Source organism: Lissotriton helveticus, chromosome 7, assembly GCF_964261635.1.
Source record: "Lissotriton helveticus chromosome 7, aLisHel1.1, whole genome shotgun sequence".
Lineage (NCBI taxonomy): Eukaryota > Metazoa > Chordata > Amphibia > Caudata > Salamandridae > Lissotriton > Lissotriton helveticus.
Window position 1 is genome coordinate 1,351,544,509 of NC_136068.1, and position 24,455 is coordinate 1,351,568,963.

At 50.0% G+C, this 24,455-nt stretch overlaps 1 protein-coding gene across 5 annotated transcripts in view; it reads left to right on the forward strand.

Annotated features, from left to right (window-relative positions):
* The window catches only part of HEXD (hexosaminidase D), a 389,672-nt gene that overhangs the window by 215,570 nt on the left and 149,647 nt on the right, over positions 1–24,455 (forward strand). For all 5 annotated transcript variants that reach the window (XM_078654647.1, XM_078654646.1, XM_078654648.1 and 2 more), the window contains exon 9: positions 14,194–14,276. In XM_078654647.1, the coding sequence (XP_078510773.1) occupies positions 14,194–14,276 (83 nt within the window). The remainder of the gene's footprint in view (positions 1–14,193; positions 14,277–24,455) is intronic.

Below are 24,455 nucleotides of genomic sequence, written 5' to 3' on the forward strand. Positions count from 1 at the left end.
CAGCAGATAAGGGTATGTCAGAATGCAAAGAAAATTGCTATTACATGAAAACATGAAAAGGGTACATTTTAAACTTTTTTTAGGGTAACCAGAGTTTCTTAGTTTGATGGTTAGAGTGTTTCAGAATGTAGTTGTAGCCCATGTGAAACAAGAAGGTTAACTTTCGGAGGTATGAACCGCAGTGTTCCAGCCTTGGGAGATGTAGATATAAATTACCTACAGCACACAGGTGGTAGACCGCATACAGCTATCTGCACTCACACTCCCATCAGGTTGGTAGAAGCCTACTTGGTTTGATATGGAATACAGATTAATAAAATATTCCAGTGGGTATTTTATTCTCCTGCCCCTTTCATGCCAAGAAAACAGCTTGGGATTTAAGTTGTAAACATTTAACCATTGCACCTCCCCCTAAAAGTTTTGTGTATATGTCTAAACTGTTCAGTTCATGTACGAAATCAGGTAACTGGTTGATTGGGGTGAAACCCTTCTCAAGCAGCAACCACAATACTTGTCAGGGTGAAATCACTAGCAGACCCTAAATTAACCTGTGCCGAACCATCAGGTAGTTTGGCACAGAGCAGTCCGGCTTAACTCAGAGGCTATGTGTAAAGTATTTGTGCCACACTAAAAACGTAGTGAAAACACACCACAAAAGGAGCCCACAACAGCGTTAGAACAATAAAGTACATTTTAATAAATAACACAAGACCAAAATCACAAAAACCCAATTAGTAGAAGTGGAGATATTGAGTTCAGCAAAAATAGCACCAAAAGGCGAATATCTGATTGTGCCAGACCGGGACAAAGTCACAAGTTCAGGCCGACAGCGATGGAGCCTGAGTGGGCTACAGAGACCCAGTTAGGCCCTATGAACAAAGTACCTTCCGTCCTGGTTTGCAGCACGTTGAGCGGATCTGTGTCAAAGATGTGTTGCGCAACTGAAGCGATGCGTCGCCGTAGAAGATCCCGTCGATGAGGGCTTGCGATGCAATTCCGGCATCAGAGATGCGTTACACAGTCGGGGCGGTGTAGCAGTTGGGCAACTTCACTGAAGCTACCATCGATGCGTGTGTTCACGACGTGTCCAATCTATGTAGCAGCGCAGATGATTCGGTTCTCTTCAGGGTTGCACTGCGCAGCAGAGGAGATTAATCTGTTCAGCTGGATCCACAGAGGATGACAAAGCACTTTAAACCCCTTTCCAAGGGTCCTGGACTGGGGTGGCACCACTTGACAGGGTAAACTCGCAGATGGTAGAGTGCAGGTGCATGGTTGTTGGAGCCTTCTGTCCCGGAGGCTCAAGTCAGGGAACTAGCCAACCAGCCCTTAGAGTTACTGTGGCGTTCTGGGTTCAAGAGATCCAGGTCCAGTACTTCTCACTCATGCAGGAGTGCAGTAAGTCAGAGGCACAGCATTGCAGTAGTCCAGCAGTGTACAGTCCAGCAGAGTGACAAGCCTTGGGCAGTACAGTAGTCCTTCTTCCTGTTAGAGATTCCACAGGTCCAGAAGTGTACTGAAGTGGTGGTGTCTGAGGTCCAGTATTTATACTCAGTTGTGTCTTTGAAGTGGGGGAGAAGCTTCTAGAGGTTTCCCTTTGAAGTTCTCAGGCACCCTGTGTAAGAAGGTGGATATCTGACTATGGTTACCCCCAAACTTTTTGCCTGGTGTTTAGCTGGTTTTTGACATAGTTGGCCTGGGATCCTGCTATTCAGGGCCCCAGGCTAATTGCTCTCTCCTTAAAATGGACTCCATGTACCTTAGGTACATACACAATTGGAACTGGTTCACCTTATTGGCCCCTGTAACAGTGTACCCAGGTACCCAGGGCATAGGTGCTTCCAAGGCCTACCAGGGGCTGCAGCATGTATTGTGCCACCCCTGGCCTGGCCTCCATATTTGACACAACTGGCTGATCACTCAGCTGGGGTAAGTCGGTGTAACCACCCCTTACTTAGGTGTAGTATGCCTATACCTAACCTAAAATGGACACATATGTTCCTATCAGTCACTCCTATGGAAGGCCTCATCAATCCTGGAGGCAGAGTGCTTGGAAATATGTGAGATGGTGCTCTGGCATGAGCTGAGCCTGTCTGCAGCTTTCGGAACCATGTCCTTTAGCTGTTTCATGATATTGCCATACCATATACTCTTAAGTGCATTATGAACCTCGCGGTTAAATGCTATCTTGGGTTTGGCTTTATCAAAACATGTCGAGTAAGGTGTCATACGAATTGGAATACTACCCCCTCGCCAGTTCTGGCGACGGGGGTAGCATTCCACCCTTCTAGAGGGGCACAACATGTACCTAGCCTGAACCCCGGTTAAAGTTAAACAGAGCCTCAGCATCACAAAATGGATGCTGCCACCACAGACACAAGTCTGACCTCCTGCTGCTGGGAGTCCTTCCAGCGAGGGCAGCTTGGACAAAGGGTTTCCTGCCTGGGGAGGTGCTAGCACCACTCCAGACAGGATTTTGTGTATTGGGTAGGACAGGGCTGAATAGAATCAGACATGCCTGGGGCACACAAGGTGTCCCTGTGCATAGGCCAGTTCAAACTGGTGCTGGGGCTTTCCAGCCCCAGTCCTGGCGCGAAACTGGACAAAGGAAAGGGGGTGTAACCACCCCCCTTCCTGGTTCCACCCAGAGGAGGGACCTAGTAGGTGATCCGGCCCCCCAGATTCGAATAAGAGTGGGAGCTGTGTCCTGAGACTTCAGATCATCCTGAATCAACTTGAAATACAGAAGAAGACTGGACTTCGACATTCTGCTGCACAGAAGACGGAAGAGAATCTCCCTTGTGGCCAAGGAGTGACCACCCTGTGAACACAGGCACCAACCAGCAACTCGATGTCTGCTTTGCCGCCGCCTCCCGCCGGAGCCCGAGCCCAGAGCCTGACAAGACCCAGACTCCCAGACTTCTCACAGCCCGATCCACAGTCCCTGCAAAGAAGGGACCCGTGGAGGCACAGAGAGACGTGGGACCGGACCTCTTGAAAGACCCCCGAGAAGCTGACTGCGCAGCACCTGAGGCACCCTCGACGCTGTGCTTTGGGGTTTGAGAAGCCCCAACCTCGAGCAGCCCTTGCACCGAAGATCAGCCCCCCAGCATCTCCACGATCTGCGTGGGGCCCTTTTGCACCGTGCCACTCGACGCGCCATCCCGGCCACTTGCCACGTGGCTAGCGGCCATCTTGGCGACGAAAACGACGAACTACACCGCTGATCTGGTTGCTCCAGATTGGCCCTTGCTCCCCTGAAAAGGAGCACCCGCTCTGACCTTGCTGGTCCGAGTGAGAAGCTTGAATCACTTCCTGCGTGGCTTGCTTTAGCCAAGGCCTGTTTGCTCCAATCAAGTTGCCGACACCGCCATCAGCGAGAGCCTACGTGGGACAGCTCGTGACCGACTCCTGGACGTCCTTGACCTCTTCGTGTCCACGTGGCTGCAGAGACAATCTTCACGACATCACCTGTTTGCACCCGACATCGCCTGGTTCCAGTCTGGTTCCACGGTAGTCACTGGCTAGTGACTTTGAACATTGTCCCCTCTGCTTTCAGGTCTTCACCTCTTCAGATCCACCCTTGGATCCAACGGAACTCTTCACATCGAGTCGCCTGCAGCATCTTCAGCTCCAAGCACCATCGACCTGCGTGACGAAACCCGACACTACTTCGACCCTATGCACCCGCTTCCTGTGGGTGAGGTAACTCAGCTCCGCCGGTGTTCCCACACTGGTACACACCTCTAGTGTCTGTGTCTAAAGTTTCACCCTTCTAGGTCACTCGGAAGGTTCCTTTTTAACTAACTTTGTAACTTTTACGCACCATTGACATTGCATTGGTAAAGCGTGCACTTTCCGCACTGCACCCGAGTCCCGCGGGCCTTTCCCGACTTCTTCACTGCTAGTCCCAAACAGCTCCAGCGATTCCCCAGGCCCTAGGCCTCTTCACTTTCCCCATAGTGGTTCTTATACCACTATTTTAGTATATGGTTTAGGTGGCCCCTAGGGCTCATCCATAATTGTGCAACTTTTGTGTATTTAAACTGTGTTTTGTTTTAACGCAATTGCTTCTGTGCTCATAAAGAGTATCAGGGTTATTTGTAGAAATAAATCTATATATATTTTCAATATATATCTGTGTGGTGTCCTTTCATTTGGTATTCAAGGGATTGTGTATGGTAAAACAGCTTGCTTCACATGCCTTTACAGAGTTTAGCCTAAGACTGCTTAGTCCATGCTACCCCTAGGATAGCTTGTCTATAAGGTTGACTTTACAACCTGCACCATAAGGGTTGCTTGGCATGGTACAAGGTGATCACTAGAACTAGTGAGCATCATATACCAGGCCAACTTCTCACACCCTGCATTCCCTGTCCTGGCTCCAGGGGTATGCAGCCCTTTGTATGGAGGCATGACACAGCCTATGCAGGTGTAAGTGGGGCTGTGCCCAGCTCCTCCTTCCCATCCTGCCTGTGATGACCAATCCAGGCACACCTAAGCTCTCTATTGTGTGTGGCTGTCTAGGAGGAGAAGGTGTGTTACACCTTTCATTAGCCATGGACACACACTGAGCACACTCTTGTTGATCACTTGCTGCTTTCAGGATACTTTTTGTTTACTGAGGAAACTGTGTGGTGGCTAATGAAAGGTGTTACAATACTAGTTTTGCCATCAGTTTTGCAGTAGGCACCCTGAGGAGGTCTATGGTTTAATCCATGAAGACGAAACACGTGTTGACTAAAGCTGTGTCTATATTTCATTGATGAAGATTGGCGTATTGATTACCATACAAGATATGGAATAAGGTAAAGTAGAACACATCAAAGAACTTTGTGTGGACTCCTAGTACGAGGTACTTGCCTTCGGTAATGATGTATCTGGTAGAGACGATTCTAGCCGCAGATTCCTTCACACAGAATTATCCCCAGGCGTAAGACTTGATCCAGAAAATGTTCTTTGCCACAGCATCTCTGCGTGTCCGGGGGGGCGTTACCACGTGACTCCGCCTTACGTCATCCGCGGGCGGGCGTGACGTCAGTGAGCCCAACCCCGGCGCGCCAACGTCAGTTTTCTTTGGGGAACTTTACCGCGCCACAATGCCGAGCCATCACAAACAAAAACCGTGAGAATATAGGAACAGTGTGCGAAAAAATCCGATAAACTGAAAGGAAAAGGCAAATAGTGAGAAACAGCACCATTCGGCAGAGTGTCAGGCACCTGTGGCACCTAAAGTCATAGAAAGGAAGAGCAGAGCACAGCTACTGCGAAGCAACCCTGCAAGCAAATACGACATCCTACCTGGTGGCAGAAAAGTATGTGAAAAATGTCAGAGCAGATGAAGAGGCCTGCAACCACAGTCCACAAACAGTGAAGGACAACAAGGCCAGAACAGAAGAGTAATGACAAATAACAGCAAGACAACACCAGCAAAGAGAGGAGCATCCCCTGTAATATCTAAGGGCTGAGGCACAGCCATCCCCTGTAAGAGCTAAGGAGCGAAGCACAGCCAAGAGACCCCAACTCCGAGAACTGCAGAGGAGTCAGAAAGTTCAACCAATGAAAAAGAAGGGCATAAAAAGGCCCCATACTAGAAGACCAGGGTGCAGGGACACCGAAGTAGCCATGACTTCACCAACCAATCACCAGAAAGGAAGAAGTGAATCAAACAGACAAAATGAAGCATCCCACTAGGGAGGAAGTGAGAGAAAACACTTGCAGAAGACAAAACCACCCGGAGCAGGTGAGTGCAGAAGACCAAGCTGGAGGTCCTCGCAGAACGAGGAGGAAGGGCGAAGCGTGAAGGAATCTGCAGCTAGAATCGTCTCTACCAGATACACCATTACCAAAGGTAAGTAACTCATACATCTGATAGAGACTACTAGCCGCAGATTCCTTAACGTAGAAGGGAGGAGGGCCTGCGAGAGAACCTCCCAGTAGGAAGGAACTCGGGGCCCCAGCAGGGGACGTGTAATGGGAACAAGAAGGGCGGCTCAGCCCCCTACCAAGCAGAAGGAAGCAAGGACGAGGCAAGGGGAGGCCAGGACACCCCCACGCCCAGCCAAGGTACCAGGAACATCCACCAGAAAGCCCAGCAGGGACAGACAATGGCAGAGGGGTACTGAGCAAGAAAAGAATCGCCCCAAAACTCCAAGGAGAAGAGGTAGAAGTGGAGGCAAGCCCTTCACAGGAAAACACACACACAGTGAAAGACACAGCTGAACCGGCCACAGACCCAAGGCAGGAACAGCTCCACAGTCAAGAAAGGCAGGCATGAGAAGAAAGACGCAGTCTCGCAAGGCTCCAGCAGACCAAGAGGCAGGAGCACAAGGGTCCACCCCAAGGCCCCCGGCCGTGGACCAGAAAGAGCTGGCGTGCGCAGCCGGCAGCTGGCAAGTACTATGAAGCCGAGCTCCCAGACCAAGCCGAGGGCAAGACAAAGGCAAAGGCCAGGGAAATCCAGAACAACCCCAAAAGGAAGGTTGATTCGGACATCAACCTGCCCCAGGAAAGAAGTGGAACCAGTCAGAAGAGAAGAGGAGGAGAAATACGTAGGACGGACAAAGCCGTCCACCAGAACCCAGGAAAATACCAGGAAATCCTATGCTGGGCCAAAAGGGGCGGGGCACAACGCCGCAAACAGCATGCCAAAGCTGGTCCAGCGATGCAGCAGATACTGAAATGACAGACCCTGATTCCGACAAGAACAAAGAACCGCATCAGTGGCATACAGCGACGCCAGGAACGCCGAGGAGCCCACAAGTGGAGTACACCCGCCCCCAGCGTAGAACAGAGCTATACAATAGCTACAAGTGCCCTACTTAGGGTATGACATGTCCCAAAGAAAACATGGGAACTACTCTTAGGGAAAAAATCCCGCATTAGAAGACAAGAACATAAGACCTGCGGTAGGAACCACAGACGGTTTAGCATTCAGCCAAAAAATACGCACTTGCCAAAAAGGGCTGAACCAGCAGCCAACAGAAGAGAGGGACCAACCAAGGGACCCCGAGGGCACGTCAAACCACACAAGCATAGAAATGGACCAGTCAAAACACCGGAGCCCAGGAGCAGGTGGGATAACACCTCCCATCAAGCCCCGGAGGATCAACAAGTCAGTCTACGGAGGGGGAGGAGGACGGAGCCCCGCAAGGAGATGCTGAACGGTGTTAAACAAAAGGACCCCATCAAAGGGCAGGTCAACCAGACGCTCCCTAAAATTCTCAGGAAAAACCGCATCCCGCAGCCAAGCATGGCGACGGAGAGCCACAGAAGTGGCCATAGCACGGCCAAGAACATCGGCAACATCCAAGGCCGCACGGAGGATAAACGTGGTCAACTCCATACCATCCAACACATGGTGCTGCAGATCATCACGGGCACCCTTATGGGAGACATGAGAAAGAAGGGACTCCACAGAATCCCACAGGCTGGAAGTAGCCCTAGCCAATACACACAGAGTGTTGAGCACCCCCAAGGCAGCACTGGAAGAAGCGAAGAAGTTACGCCTCCATGAATCCAACCTCTGGGCCTCCCGAGATGGAGGGAACAACACCACTGGCAAGGAAGGAAAAGCAGTCCGCAGAAGAGAGCCTTGAGTAGAGGGGTGGAAGGAAAGGCAGACTGGGTTGTGCGGAGCAGGACGGTGGCGATGTAGGAGCAGTTGAGGCACCGGATCACCCGAGGCAGGATGCCCCCAAGCCTCAGAAGAGAATTGTGGAGAGACGCTTCAAAAGTAAGGAACAGCTCCCGTCCACCAGAGCCCTGGTGGAGGACTTCAAAGAGGTTATCAGTAGAGAACGGGGTGGCAGGTTCACCCATCCGCAAATGCCAGCGGCCGTAGAAATAGCCTGAACAAAGGCAACACAGGCCTCCGTAGGGCGCCGCGGGGGAGAAAACAATCCCTTCGTGGGCGACGGCTGCAAACTGAGCTGTCCGTCCCCAAGTCCAGCTATAGGGGGAAGTGGCCAGCCCCAGAATCGTGGGGGACCCCTGGATGAGTGGGGTACCTGAGGGGCCCCGGGGAAGGCGGAGAAGCCGGTGGAAGAACAGCATGCGAGCTGCGGCAAGAAGGATCTGAGGATTTAGGCCGCGGGGACGGCGAGTATCCTCCCTGGAAGATGCCGGTGAAAAGGAGACAATGCGGTGTCCTGTCTCCGGAGAGGAAGAGACAAACAGATGACAAACCTCCAGAGAGGAAGGAGTCTCAGAAGACCAATCAAGGACCCGACGCCGGCACGGCGCCGTGGAGTCCGCCACAGGGGCCTGCTCAACGCTCACCTGTGCCGGAGTGGGCGTCGGCGGCGCCGAGTCGACCCCCTCCACCACATGCTCCCTAGGAGAATGGGGTGGGGTCAGAGCCGGTTTGGCTAAGGAACGGCGCCGGAAAGGCGCCGGCTCAACCTCGCTCGGGGCAGCCGCCCGCGTAGAGGACCAAGAGGGGCTCGGGAAAGCACCCCAGGCCCCGGCCTCCTCCCGCTGCACCGCCAGGGCCAGGGAGGAAAGCCGTCGCTGCCAAAATGGCGCCGGCTCGGCCTCTAGTGAGGCAGCCGCCTGCTCATAGGGCCGAGGGGCACTCTGGAACAAACCCTGAGTCCCGGCGACCTCCTGTGACGCCACAGGGAGCCCGTAGGGATTAGCAGCGAGGCAGCAACGCCACAGGTCGAAGAGTGGAGCCCCGAAGGACTACCCCTCGATGACACCACCCTCCTACAACCTGAATCCGAAACCACCGGCGACTCAGCGGAAGGCCCCACGCGAGGCAAGGGATCCGCGGACGTCTCAGGTGGTAGAGGAGGGGCCAAAGTAGCCTGCATGGCCGCAGCATAGGCTCTCATTTGGGCCCTTGTCGCCCCGATGCCGGGAAACGGCGGGTAGGGTGGCCACTGGTGGGGGCGCACGTCCATTTGGGGAACCCGAGCCCTCCACCGAACGAGGACAAGACCTCGGAGACAAGCTACAGGACCTACCAGCTGGCGAGTGATGCCCTTGGGGCCAAGGCGCAGGGCGATGCCGCAGACAGAATTGGCGGTTCCTGGACTCCGAAGTAGGGGATGGACGCTGGGACGACACCAACCTGGACAAGCGGGCCAACACCAATATCATCTGGCGCTCCCAACGGGACTTCGGTTTGAGGCGCTGACAAGCTTCACATTCCGTAGAGTCATGGTGCTCACCCAAACACCACATACATATAGAGTGAGAGTCTGTCGCCGACATCTGACGTGCACAATCAGTACACTTCTTGAAGCCCGAAGGCATTCGCACACTCTTCCTCGAAGCAAAGCGAGAAAAGGGAGGCCTGAAAACTTGCACGCTGAAAAAACTGATGCCGGGGTGGGGCTAATGTGACCCTGCTGACGTCACGCCCGCTATGATGTCAGGGCGGAGCCACGTGGTACCGCCCCCCAGCAAGCAGAGATGATGTGGCAAAGAAAATTTTCCGGATCCAGTCTTACTCCTGGAGATAATTCTATGTTAAGGAATCTGTGGCTAGTAGTCTCTATCATTTTGTACATTACTACATGATTGATGCTCGGGATATTGACTTTCATCTGATATATATGTGTGGACAGTGGTCTACATTTTTGACAACGTGGGCTGATCATTGTGCAATACCCTTAGAGCACTCTCATTAAGAAAATAATTTGCTGTAGACTTATTTACATAACCCTGCGCAGTATACACACTACTGCCCATTCTTACGGTTTACCACTTCTATATACTGCCCGCCAGATGCAGCGGTTTTCACTATGCCTATTCTTAGCATACATCATAAAATTGCAGACATCACAAACTTTGATTGTTGTGTTTTACAGGTGGTTTAAATGGGTGTATTTGTTTTTGCGCAACTAACAACAAAAGAGTGGCTACCCAGATGTAGTTTAAAGAGGAACACACAAATGTTTTAAAAGGACCCTCACTCATCAACCTGGTTGATGACATGCTTCATCATGGGGTCCCCACCAGAGAGGCAGAGTGCCTCCCCGGTGTGCTACGACGCCTGCAACTGCAGCGGAGCAGGTTTTTTTGTGCGTGTAGGGTTCAGTGCAAATTAAAAAGTACCCAACTACTACCTGAGGAATACTTTATTCTGGGTGAGTCAGTTACTATTAAAAATAAGTGATGTATCTGTGCCAGCTGATTAGCGTAGGTTGGAGGATCCAAATAGGTTAAAAAAAGAAATTAATGGTCGACATGTTTCTGCTATTCGTGCAAATTGTGCGAAGCTTTCATCAGGACTTCTGAAAAAGACCACGGCGGTATACGCACGCTAAGGCGTACCCTAACCTGTGGTCTGGTGCAATGGATAGAACTCACGGTTTTACCCGAAAAAAGATCCTAGAGATTTTCTCAGATCTTTGGTAGCCTGAAAGAGAATAACAACAAACAACCGATATACATCATAGATTGGCATTGCTTATGTTGACTCTAAATAGTGGCTATCACGTTTATTGAAGAGATGTGTACTCGGAGTGAGTTTGTGTCAGGGAAACATACAGTGGACCCAAGTCTTCAGTGATTTGCTCAGGTCATTATCCATTCATGCCATGCAATATAAATGTGTGATGGCTACATCGATATTAATTTCCTATCTTGCATACATTATGCGACTTTCATAACAATGCGCCAGATTCTGGTGCCTGCTTGTGCGGGGTTGTCTTTGCCCCCACCCCCTTCTTTCAGGGCATGATGTCATATGTAGACCCTATAATTCTGGGTCATACCCGGTGGTGGTTTTAGTTGGCTAGGGTGATTGCCGGTAAAACCCCGGGAGTCAGGGAGCACCGTGTGCAAATATTAGTGCAATCGGGCGCCAGGTGAACAAACACGGTTAAAACAGCATTTAGAAAGGCGGCGGCATGAAGAAGCCAGGCTTACTTAAGTTTTTAATGCAGTTTGCATCATGGATTCCAGACGGGGGAGCTGCCTTGGAAAATCTGTAGACAAAGACAGATGTCGGTTAGTACGTTTGGACAAATGTCTTAGTGGGGACTGGGATCGGAGCCCCTCTCCCTTAATCCCCCTGGTGTACTTACTTCCAAATTAGCAGTCTCCCTCCCGGTACCTATTTGTCAGCGTCTGGACCCGAATGTTGCTGAATACCCTGTGATCATGGAAGAAAAGCAATCTCTTCCGGGTCACATGGGTCGTGACGGGGCTGCGCATGACGCTGGCACGTCGTTCGGGAGCCACTAGACCGCGCGATGTCAGTCACGGTTTGAACAAGAATAACTTTATCCCCCCATAGCTCCGAGTACTATAACTATGATGGGTGTGGAGTCCCTATTTTTGCGAGTATATCGCGCAGCGTTGACTGTTCAGTTTAAAGCTCCAGACTGGGCATTAAGTCTGCGGAAGATGTGAACTTTCTTATTGTTTGTATCAAGACGTGTTCATTGCAGGCTACATTTGGACTAGTCGCTCTAGAACCAGAATGGTTTGGTGGTGTGATAGCGATAATTGTCAGTAGTTCGAGCCCCTTCTTAGTGTTCTGAGTAGGTGAGCACAGAATTGCACTTCAAACAAGGGCGCTAGTGACAGGAAAAAATGTATATGTCTGAGTGTAAGTAGGTTTATAGATTACAGAACCACCCCAACGTGACTAGAAATGTCTCATTTCAGTATACTACCCCATGGGATGTTATCATTCAGTCCCAGGCCATGAGTAGAGAGACGATAGATCCATCGTTGTTCTTTTTCGAACAGTGCTTGCTGGATCCGCGGACCAGGCTTGAGCTGCTCGATGATTGTCCAAGTTAAGTCATTGGTGGTATGGTTTGTGGTAAGGAAGTGTTCCGTTAACTTCATGCTGGATTTTCGGCACCTGATGTTGCTCCGATGTTCGCACACTCGTAGTTTTATTTTCCTGGTTGTCATGCCCACAAATCTCAGTTTGCATGGGCAGGTAATTAGGTACACCACGTTGGCTGAATTTCAGTTAGTGTGGCCTTTTTGTTGCTAGGTTGCGCCTGGTTCCAGGTTCAGATGTTTAGTGGCCACTGTTAAGTGGCAAACGCTGCATGTTCAGTATGGGTAATGGCCTGTCACAGGCGGTAAACCCCATGCTTGGGTGATGCTCTGATCTGTAGTCGGATCCTGGATTAGCACAGGGCCGGAGGGGTCGCGGCAGGACAAGAGGAAAAACCCAGGTGCACTGGGAAGAAGACGAAGCGGTGGGGGACAATACCAGAAGCAAGACCCAGGAACGACGAGCAGGCCCGAGCAACCACCCAGCTTAATCACCAATTTGTCTTCAACAACGTTGACAGAAGCAGAAAGCGCAATCGTCTCTCTACTCATCGCCTGGGACTGAATGATAACATCCCATGGGTAGTATACTGAAATGAGACATTTCTAGTCACGTTGGGGTGGTTTTGTAATCTATAAACCTACTTACACTCAGACATATAAATTTGTTCCTGTCACTAGCGCCCTTGTTTGAAGTGCAATTCTGTGCTCACCTACTCCGAACATTAATAAGGAGCTCGAACTACTGACAATTATCACTATCACACCACCAAACCATTCTGGTTCTAGAGCGACTAGTCCAAATGTAGCCTGCAATGAACACGTCTTGATACAAACAATAAGAAAGTTCACATCTTCCGCAGACTTAATGCCCAGTCTGGAGCTTTAAACTGAACAGTCATCGCTACGCGATATACTCGCAAAAATAGGGACTCCACACCCATCATAGTTATAATACTCGGAGCTATGGGGGGATAAAGTTATTCTTGTTCAAACCGCGACTGACATCGCGCGGTCTAGTGGTTCCCGAACGACGTGCCAGTGTCATGCGCAGCCCCGTCACGACCCATGTGACCCGGAAGAGATTGCTTTTCTTCCATGATCACAGGGTATTCAGCAACATTCGGGTCCAGACGCTGACGAATAGGTACCGGGAGGGAGACTGCTAATTTGGAAGTAAGTACACCAGGGGGATTAAGGGAGAGGGCTCCGATCCCAGTCCCCACTAAGGCTTTTTTCCACACGTACTAACAGACATCTGTCTTTGTCTACAGATTTTCCCAGGCAGCTCCCCCGTCTGGAATCCATGATGCAAACTGCATTAAAAACTTAAGTAAGCCTGGCTTCTTCATGCCGCCGCCTTTCTAAATGCTGTTTTAACCGTGTTTGTTCACCTGGCGCCCGATTGCACTAATATTTGCACACGGTGCTCCCTGACTCTCGGGGTTTTACCGGCAATCACCCTAGCCAACTAAAACCACCACCGGGTCTGACCCAGAATTATAGGGTCTACATACGACATCATGCCCTGAAAGAAGGGGTTGGGGGCAAACAGAACCCCGCACAAGCAGGCACCAGAATCTGGCCCATTGTTATGAAAGTCGCATAATGTATACAAGATAGGAAATTCCTATCGATGTAGCCATCACACATTTATATTGCATGGCATGAATGGATAATGACCTGAGCAAATCACTGAAGACTTGGGTCCACTGTATGTCTCCCAGACACAAACTCACTCTGAGCACACATCTCTTCAATAAACGTGATAGCCACTATTTAGAGTCAACATAAGCAATGCCAATCTATGATGTATATCGGTTGTTTGTTGTTATTCTCTTTTAGGCTACCAAAGATCTGAGAAAATCTCGAGGATCTTTTTTCGGGTAAAACCGTGAGTTCTATCCATTGCACCAGACCACAGGTTAGGGTACGCCTTAGCGTGCGTATACCGCCGTGGTCTTTTTCAGAGGTCTTGATGAAAGCTTCGCACAATTTGCACGAATAGCAGAAACATGTCGACCATTAATTTCTTTTTTTAACCTATTCAGATCCTCCTAGCTACGCTAATCAGCTGGCACAGATCCATCACTTATTTTTAATAGTAACTGACTCACCCAGAATAAAGTATTCCTCAGGTAGTAGTTGGCTACTTTTTAATTTGCACTGAACCCTACACGCACAAAAAAACCTGCTCAGCTGCAGTTGCAGGCGTCGTAGCACACCGGGGAGGCACTCTGCCTCTCTGGTGGGGACCCCATAATGAAGCATGTCATCAACCTGGTTGATGAGTGAGGGTCATTTTAAAACATTTGTGTGTTCCCCTTTAAACTACATCTGGACAGCCACTCTTTTGTTGTTAGTTGTATAATTTCCAGGGGGATTAAGAGTGCCTCTTACCCTCACTCTCTCATTGTTGTAACTGTATTTGTTTTTGTCCAGATATGATCACTTCTCTGTTCTTTGTGAACTGCTTCCAGTTGGGATGCCGTCACTGGCAGTGTGCTTGCAGATATTGGAGCAAGGTAATATGACCACTTTATCTAGTCTTCTTTAACTGTGCATCCCTAAACAGCTAGGATGTATTGACAGCTGAACACGGGTCACAAACACAAAAATACAGGACATCCCTCCGAATACCGTACAAGACTGCCACCGTTGGATGGGTGCAGTCTGTCGTTATTTTTAAATCGGTACTCAAGTCTTTAGTGCTATATTATTTATACAAACTATAGCCAATAGATTTCCGGGTTCTTCTTCAAAGCATCTTTGTTGACATTGATAAGACTGAATATCTCTGCCTAAGTATGAAATCTCAGAACACTTCATAAAACGAAATGTCTCTATAGTTTTTGTAAGAATTGCTAAACCTTTTTAAAGAAAAGAATAAATCAGTTCCCTTACAAAGAAGAATACTTCCTTGAAAATGCATGTAATTTTCAAAGATTAAACCAGAGATCCAGCATTCAGCAGCCAAGATTACATTAGTGCTCCTTTAATACGCCAACTTTGAAATTGTCATTTTATTTTCTTAACATCTATGCACTTAAATTATTTTCTGGGAACTATCCTTTCTCTGAAAAGCTATTCCACATTAATTATTTACGATATTTTGCATAAACAGTTGCTTTAATAATTATCAGCTCATTGTAGAACAAGGTTTTAAGTGAATATTGTCCTGGTGTCTTTGCTGTAGCATACTAAAGTAAAACCTCGACATAGCTTGATCAATCTGCCTAGCAACGTCCACATGAACTAGTTCTAAACATATAAACACATGTGATGTGTCCTTCCTGAATTAGAAAGCAACTCTACGCAAATTAGTTTTAACCCTTTTTATTAGCATTTTATGATAAAGCACAAACAGTTTCGCAACAGTATCTATCCCATTCATCCAACTCTTCCCATCCCCCTGGATCCACACCATCCGCATCTTCGTTTACTCAAGGTAATTAGTTCTCATTCCCCTCTTCTGATCCTGATGTGTCAGCCGTCTTGTCTCTTCTGACATTTATCAGGATCAGTGCTTGTACTCTCTTAGGATATGCCACAGTAGTACGGTCTTGTGTGTGAAACTGGGTCCCACAGCCTCTGAAACAGCTTATCATTGTCTGTGCCTTCCTAGATCGACCTTTCCATGTCAAATTGAAATCACAGCGTTTATGTCCACTAGTTAAAGTCTAATATTTCCCATTTATCTCACAATGTGAGAATCGAAATTTGCCTAACAGTAAGTTTCAATTCTATTAACACCTTCGCTACGGTGGCTATTCCGCCGCAGCGCTAAGGGGGCGGGGCAGCCGCGCAGTGGGCGCATGCTGGTGACGGAACCTCTCCATCATCAGCTGCGGTGGCGCTGTGCTGATGACGGAGCGGTTCCGTCATGGCCCCGCCCGCTCAATGGAACGCCCAGCGCAGGCGCGGAATCCGCGCCACGCAGGCGCAGCGAGCGGGCCATGATGGAACCGCTCCGTCATCAGCACAGCGCCACCGCAGCTGATGATGGAGAGGTTCCGTCATCAGCATCGAAGGTGTTAGGACACGCAGGCGAGGATTATGCTAATTCTCTCTTCACTTTAATAACATAACCACTTCACATCCGTGAGAAAACCATTAGCATCTCTTTGTTTCCAACCAAGATATTAATAGAATAAAACAAAACAACAGAGTCAGCACAAAGACTACGACTCCCATTGTTCCAAGACGTACTGCACACTAAGTCCTTTCACAATGTCCATGCCATCTACATAGCTCCTCCATCTTGACTGCCCTTCCTCTTTCTTCGCGCAAGTCACGCAACATCTTCACTGGCCTTTCTTCGTACGTCATTTCTTAAAAGAAAGCAAAGACAGCGTAAGGCTTTACCTGGACAGGATGTCTGTGCCAAGAATCAAGTTCAATGTATGCATAAGCCAGCTGCCTAACAACAAAGCACTACACAGGGCAATCAGATAACAAAATCTGTTACTTACATACATACGGGCGGGTTCAAACGAGATCGTGCCGTGGCGGGATAATTCTCGCCTGCGTGTCCTTAATAGAATTGAAACTTACTGTTACGATGCAGGGCAAATTTTGATTCTATGTCAGGACCGGAGGCTCCGATTATGCTAGTTTAAAGCTTACTTACCACCAACTGAGCGACCTCCAACACTGGTTTGAAATAAAACCTTTTGAAGGTGGAATCCGAGGCCAATCCGTGGCTCGCATCAAATCCTCCAACCGGGCTCCCAGAGAGAAAGCCTTAGAGGCCATTGCACTTCTGGTTGAGTTAGCCCCGAACTGTTTAGTGTCAATACCCGCCTCTTGCATGACCCAACGCACCCACCGAGCTATGGGGGGGGAGGAGAAACTCTCCGGCAGTAGATCAAGCACAATAGCATGGCCAATGTTGCCGAGATTCAGTCCTGCCAAGCGTTACGCAACACGTGTGACGCCCACGCATTTCAGTGCGGTGATCCGCATCACCCCACTGAAATGAAATGTCACGCATTACCGTGACCTGCCAGGCGAGCCAACCGGCACCTGTCACTGTGCCCGTTAACCGTGGCTCTCTGCTGCTCGAGGTACTGCCTGTGTCCCAAACAGTATTACAGCAGACTGCGCCGCAGCTCTCTGAGAGCCGGCGCTACAAATGTATCGAGTTGCACCTCTGTCTGCCAGGAGAGCTGGGATCATTAAATCCGGATGTGCGGTACACCCGCGTCACGTCCGCCCGCCAACAGGAAGTTTAGTACGGTTGGCGCTCATCATGGCACGCACAGGCAGCAGCAGGCCGGACCGGCCGCAGGAGGGGGGTCCCGACCCGTCCGGCCCCATGCGGCACGCAGCTGAGCTGGCGAATGTCTCTGGGCTGGCGTGGCCAGCCCCACAGGAGGACGAGCGTGGCTGCGGCGGGGGAGCCGCGCCGCGGTAGTAGAGGCAAGGACTGTGACTGGAGCAGCTCAGCTGACCTGAGCTCAGACTGCCAGTCTCAGAGAGAGTGGATGAAGACAGCACTGACTGGCAGTATGGTGGCAGCAGGCTGCAGTGTCTGTGCTCCACAATCGTGGCTGGGCAGCACCAGGTCAGTAGTCAATAAGTAAGTGGCATTCGCGCCCCCCCCCACGCAGCGCTGCGCACGCGACGCCGGTGGCAGCACTTAGTTATTTTTTATTATGTAAATGTCACTGCAGTGCACGTCGTGCTCTGGTGCATCAATGCAGCTTGCAACTTATTATATTGTGTACTAAGAGGCAACTATTGGAAACGAAACCCAGCCATGTGTTTATATGTAGGTTGAGGATTCTGGAATCCATAATGTAGCAGAATTATAAGCGCCGCAAGGCTGGTTGTCAGACAGTCACACAACAAGAGGTACATGTTCCTTCTCGGCCTTAGTGCCCAGCTGGCTGAGGTAGATCATAATAAATGTGTGTCTGCATGTCCACACTCACTTACTTCAGGGGTTTGCCAGTTGTCTGGTGCTCATTGGATGCTGGGCGGGAGATGTGAATTCAAGCTGATGTGCTAATAAGACGACACAGGCATGCGGGTACTGCAAGGTGTCCCGGTAATTGCACAGTGTTGTAGTGATCGCGGCGTGGCTATAGCTGCCTGTGAATTGGAGGACCGACTCACTGTCCATCCTGGAGAACACTGGAGGTGGGCTGGGGCCACCGGGCGGTGAACTCCTATTCCAGTAGCCCACAGTGGCTCATGCCCTCCCCTGATCTTGCCAGTGCCTGCCGCCAATGGATCTGCATAGCCACCGCAATCCGAACTGACTCCCATCTGCAGCTGAAATATGTTAAATTTACCAGCCTTTGTCTCGTACCGCGCGATCAGGTGCCTGCTGGTAGTAATGCTCAGAAGGTGACATAGGTGCCTGGACCGGCGCCGTGTGAGGCGTGTATCTAACTGCATGTTTCATGTTGTTGGGGCCTCTCTGATATCGTTTTCTCTTGATGTCAGAGAGAGGCCCAGACCCTATGATTTCCTGATTTTACGGGAAGGAGGGGCCCACCACAAAGGCTGGCAATCTGTGTTTTGCAAAGGCTGGATTCACAAGCCTCAAAATAACACACAACCGAAAAAACAGGTCCTGGGCTAGTGTGCAAAGTCTTGATTGAATATATTGCAAATGAGCTTTCAGATATTTGTATGATTCCAAGTGTATGACTTAGAGATGACTCTGATACATGGAAGTCATTTAACAATTATTTCTTACGCTATGTACCAGTTAATTTAGAGTTTCTCGTTCCTCAAATGAGTGTAATTTCTCACATTTTTATGTTTTTCCTTATCTTTTATAGCTTGATTTTGCGCGCAAAAAAAATCACTCATATTCATTAAAATGTCACTCATAATTACTCTGAAATTATGAAAATGTCACACATGGCAATCTGAAACCTTGGCAGCTATGGAGATTTCCTTCAAAGAAAGATACCTATTGGGTTGCCAAGACAAGAAATGATTCAAAACCAAATTGACGTCCCACAAGATGGAATACCGCGGTTCAGGGGGCAATAAGAGACGTATGCCCCACAGGAGCTTGCAAACAAAAGGATGCTCCCCTACCGGAGCCCCATCCACCGGGCAGTGAGCTGCCGATATCGCGGAACGTATCGCGTTAATAGAACGATACGCTAGGCCGTCTGATGCCAACTCCGCAAGAAAATTCAAAATGGGAATGACTCCTGCGACCATAGGATCCAAATCCCGTCGAAGACACCCATTTCGTCCAGGCAGAGCGATACCGCTTTGAGGTGCTGTCCGCCCAGGCTTTGGACAAGAGGACCTCAGCTGGTTTCGAAGCCCTGGGAGCGACCATCGCTACCTGAAAGCCGCCATGCCACGAGGCGTAGAGATCCCTGGGTGACCAGATGATGCAGCTCCTTGCTCGGACTCTAAAGGAGCTGAGGAAACAGGGGGAGTAGGATTGGAGATCCCAAGAAAGTTCCAGAAGAACCGGAAACCAAACTTGGGACTTCCAATATGGCTTCACCATTACCACCTGTCTGCTGACGGTGGATCTGGGCCTTCGGTGTGGAGGATGAATGGGCACCACCAAGTAAGCAACTGTTGGAAAGTAATGAAGACACAGGAATTACTCAGCAAGAACTTTATTGACCATCCAACTCTCCAGGTCGCCAGCCTCTGCTTCATCCCCAACATTCTAAGATGAGCTTCAGTGGGTTGTACCAAAAGCGGCAGGAGGGGAGGGGTGGACGGAATGTACCAACATACCAAAGAATACAACACACCTCCCTTCCTATAGAACACAAGAAGGGAATTTTTTTTATTTTTTTTTTTATTAACAGGAGGAAAAAGGATAACAGGTACAGTTAAATTCCAGGAACACACTTTACAGTTACATTCCAGATCTTACAATTTTGTCACAACTCCACCATTGTCCGTTGTCCAGTTGGACTACGTTTTTGAGAACTTTGGTAATGTGGCATGGAGGGTAGAACTTACTTTGGGTCTGCCAATCTTTACTGTTCCTCCTAACTTGCACTGCTTCCCCAATTTCCCAATTAGGTGTTTTAACCCCGTGCTTCTGGTCATAACTCTCCTTGTAATTTGCCTGGTGAGAGACTACTTTCCTTGCCCCCTCCTCCTCATCGGGGTTCGCTTCCTTACCTCCCCCTAACCAGCTTGGGTTAAACTTAGTGCAGGGTTCCCTTCTGCGAAGCGCGATGAAAGGGGAAATGCCGGTGATCAGATTTGGAGAGGTGTGGTATGCCCACAGGCAGTTCCTCAGATGGCGTTCTATGTTATAACCATTGGTCGTAGCTAACTGAATGTGTTCTTGATCATTCTGTTGGCCCGTTCCACTAAGCCATTGGCTTTTGGGCAATACAGTGCCGTTAGCTCGTGTTTTATGTTCATGTTGGTTAAGAACTCCTTCATGGTCTGTGACGTGAATTGGACCCCGTTGTCTGTTACAAGGACAGCAGGAATACCTTCTCGTGAAAATACTTCTCTGAGGAATTCCACCACCGACTCGGTGTTGACACGATGCACAAACTTCTGAGAGATCCAACGTGAGGTGTAATCAATTAGTACCAGCATAAACCTCCTTTGTACACCTAAGCTGTCCATGGCTAGCTTTGTCCATGGTTTGGTGGGTACAGTGACTGGAGAAAGAGGTGCCTTGCGAATCACTTTCGATTTGTCGCTCCTTGCACAGCTCACACAGTCCTTGACTTGTTGTTCGGCCATAGTGTCCATCATTGGGAACCAGTAGGTTGCTCTAATTCTCTGTTTCGTGATGCTCCGCCCCAGGTGTCCTTCATGTGCCAGTTCGACTATTCTTTTCCTGAGATCTTTAGGTGGTATCACTCTTGATTGATGGTAGACTTTACCTCCAATGATACTCAACTCGTTTCTAACGTCCCAAAATTCTTTCAGCTCCTCTTCCAGTTCATTCTTCCAGTGGTGTGGAGTGCCTGGGACTCACGTCTGAGCATCCCCAGTACACTTAGAGCGGTAATTGCAAACACAACAATGATGGTCAGAATGTGGATCAATGTCACACATTCACCCCAGTCCAAAGATCTGGGCCCAAATCCATCGTTTTTCCACTCCACACCACCCTGGGTTAGACAATGGCGATATGCAAATCAGCGCTGACCCTGTGCCCCATGGGAACAGTCCAGTCCGAACTACAAAAGCCATGTCCTTCCCAGAACGGAAACAAGCATCCGAGGACCGGCCCGGTTTCGAGGTAACACCTCTCATCAGCCCGGCTAGCTTGATTCCAGTGGTGTGGAGTGCCTGGGACTCACGTCTGAGCATCCCCAGTATACTTAGAGCGGTAATTGCAAACACAACAATGATGGTCAGAATGTGGATCAATGTCACACATTCACCCCAGTCCAAAGATCTGGGCCCAAATCCATCGTTTTTCCACTCCACACCACCCTGGGTTAGACAATGGCGATATGCAAATCAGCGCTGACCCTGTGCCCCATGGGAACAGTCCAGTCCGAACTACAAAAGCCATGTCCTTCCCAGAACGGAAACAAGCATCCGAGGACCGGCCCGGTTTCGAGGTAACACCTCTCATCAGCCCGGCTAGCTTGATTCCAGTGGTGTGGAGTGCCTGGGACTCACGTCTGAGCATCCCCAGTACACTTAGAGCGGTAATTGCAAACACAACAATGTTGGTCAGAATGTGGATCAATGTCACACATTCACCCCAGTCCAAAGATCTGGGCCCAAATCCATTGTTTTTCCACTCCACACCACCCTGGGTTAGACAATGGCGATATGCAAATCAGCGCTGACCCTGTGCCCCATGGGAACAGTCCAGTCCGAACTACAAAAGCCATGTCCTTCCCAGAACGGAAACAAGCATCCGAGGACCGGCCCGGTTTCGAGGTAACACCTCTCATCAGCCCGGCTAGCTTGATTCCAGTGGTGTGGAGTGCCTGGGACTCACGTCTGAGCATCCCCAGTACACTTAGAGCGGTAATTGCAAACACAACAATGATGGTCAGAATGTGGATCAATGTCACACATTCACCCCAGTCCAAAGATCTGGGCCCAAATCCATCGTTTTTCCACTCCACACCACCCTGGGTTAGACAATGGCGATATGCAAATCAGCGCTGACCCTGTGCCCCATGGGAACAGTCCAGTCCGAACTACAAAAGCCATGTCCTTCCCAGAACGGAAACAAGCATCCGAGGACAGGCCCGGTTTCGAGGTAACACCTCTCATCAGCCCGGCTAGCTTGATTCCAGTGGTGTGGAGTGCCTGGGACTCACGTCTGAGCATCCCCAGTACACTTAGAGCGGTAATTGCAAACACAACAATGATGGTCAGAATGTGGATCAATGTCACACATTCACCCCAGTCCAAAGATCTGGGCCCAAATCCATCGTTTTTCCACTCCACACCACCCTGGGTTAGACAATGGCGATATGCAAATCAGCGCTGACCCTGTGCCCCATGGGAACAGTCCAGTCCGAACTACAAAAGCCATGTCCTTCCCAGAACGGAAACAAGCATCCGAGGACCGGCCCGGTTTCGAGGTAACACCTCTCATCAGCCCGGCTAGCTTGATTCCAGTGGTGTGGAGTGCCTGGGACTCACGTCTGAGCATCCCCAGTACACTTAGAGCGGTAATTGCAAACACAACAATGATGGTCAGAATGTGGATCAATGTCACACATTCACCCCAGTCCAAAGATCTGGGCCCAAATTCATCGTTTTTCCACTCCACACCACCCTGGGTTAGACAATGGCGATATGCAAATCAGCGCTGACCCTGTGCCCCATGGGAACAGTCCAGTCCGAACTACAAAAGCCATGTCCTTCCCAGAACGGAAACAAGCATCCGAGGACCGGCCCGGTTTCGAGGTAACACCTCTCATCAGCCCGGCTAGCTTGATTCCAGTGGTGTGGAGTGCCTGGGACTCACGTCTGAGCATCCCCAGTACACTTAGAGCGGTAATTGCAAACACAACAATGATGGTCAGAATGTGGATCAATGTCACACATTCACCCCAGTCCAAAGATCTGGGCCCAAATCCATCGTTTTTCCACTCCACACCACCCTGGGTTAGACAATGGCGATATGCAAATCAGCGCTGACCCTGTGCCCCATGGGAACAGTCCAGTCCGAACTACAAAAGCCTTGTCCTTCCCAGAACGGAAACAAGCATCCGAGGACCGGCCCGGTTTCGAGGTAACACCTCATCAGCCCGGCTAGCTTGATTCCAGTGGTGTGGAGTGCCTGGGACTCACGTCTGAGCATCCCCAGTACACTTAGAGCGGTAATTGCAAACACAACAATGATGGTCAGAATGTGGATCAATGTCACACATTCACCCCAGTCCAAAGATCTGGGCCCAAATCCATCGTTTTTCCACTCCACACCACCCTGGGTTAGACAATGGCGATATGCAAATCAGTGCTGACCCTGTGCCCCATGGGAACAGTCCAGTCCGAACTACAAAAGCCATGTCCTTCCCAGAACGGAAACAAGCATCCGAGGACCGGCCCGGTTTCGAGGTAACACCTCTCATCAGCCCGGCTAGCTTGATTCCAGTGGTGTGGAGTGCCTGGGACTCACGTCTGAGCATCCCCAGTACACTTAGAGCGGTAATTGCAAACACAACAATGATGGTCAGAATGTGGATCAATGTCACACATTCACCCCAGTCCAAAGATCTGGGCCCAAATCCATCGTTTTTCCACTCCACACCACCCTGGGTTAGACAATGGCGATATGCAAATCAGCGCTGACCCTGTGCCCCATGGGAACAGTCCAGTCCGAACTACAAAAGCCATTTCCTTCCCAGAACGGAAACAAGCATCCGAGGACCGGCCCGGTTTCGAGGTAACACCTCTCATCAGCCCGGCTAGCTTGATTCCAGTGGTGTGGAGTGCCTGGGACTCACGTCTGAGCATCCCCAGTACACTTAGAGCGGTAATTGCAAACACAACAATGATGGTCAGAATGTGGATCAATGTCACACATTCACCCCAGTCCAAAGATCTGGGCCCAAATCCATCGTTTTTCCACTCCACACCACCCTGGGTTAGACAATGGCGATATGCAAATCAGCGCTGACCCTGTGCCCCATGGGAACAGTCCAGTCCGAACTACAAAAGCCATGTCCTTCCCAGAACGGAAACAAGCATCCGAGGACCGGCCCGGTTTCGAGGTAACACCTCTCATCAGCCCGGCTAGCTTGATTCCAGTGGTGTGGAGTGCCTGGGACTCACGTCTGAGCATCCCCAGTACACTTAGAGCGGTAATTGCAAACACAACAATGATGGTCAGAATGTGGATCAATGTCACACATTCACCCCAGTCCAAAGATCTGGGCCCAAATCCATCGTTTTTCCACTCCACACCACCCTGGGTTAGACAATGGCGATATGCAAATCAGCGCTGACCCTGTGCCCCATGGGAACAGTCCAGTCCGAACTACAAAAGCCATGTCCTTCCCAGAACGGAAACAAGCATCCGAGGACCGGCCCGGTTTCGAGGTAACACCTCTCATCAGCCCGGCTAGCTTGATTCCAGTGGTGTGGAGTGCCTGGGACTCACGTCTGAGCATCCCCAGTACACTTAGAGCGGTAATTGCAAACACAACAATGATGGTCAGAATGTGGATCAATGTCACACATTCACCCCAGTCCAAAGATCTGGGCCCAAATCCATCGTTTTTCCACTCCACACCACCCTGGGTTAGACAATGGCG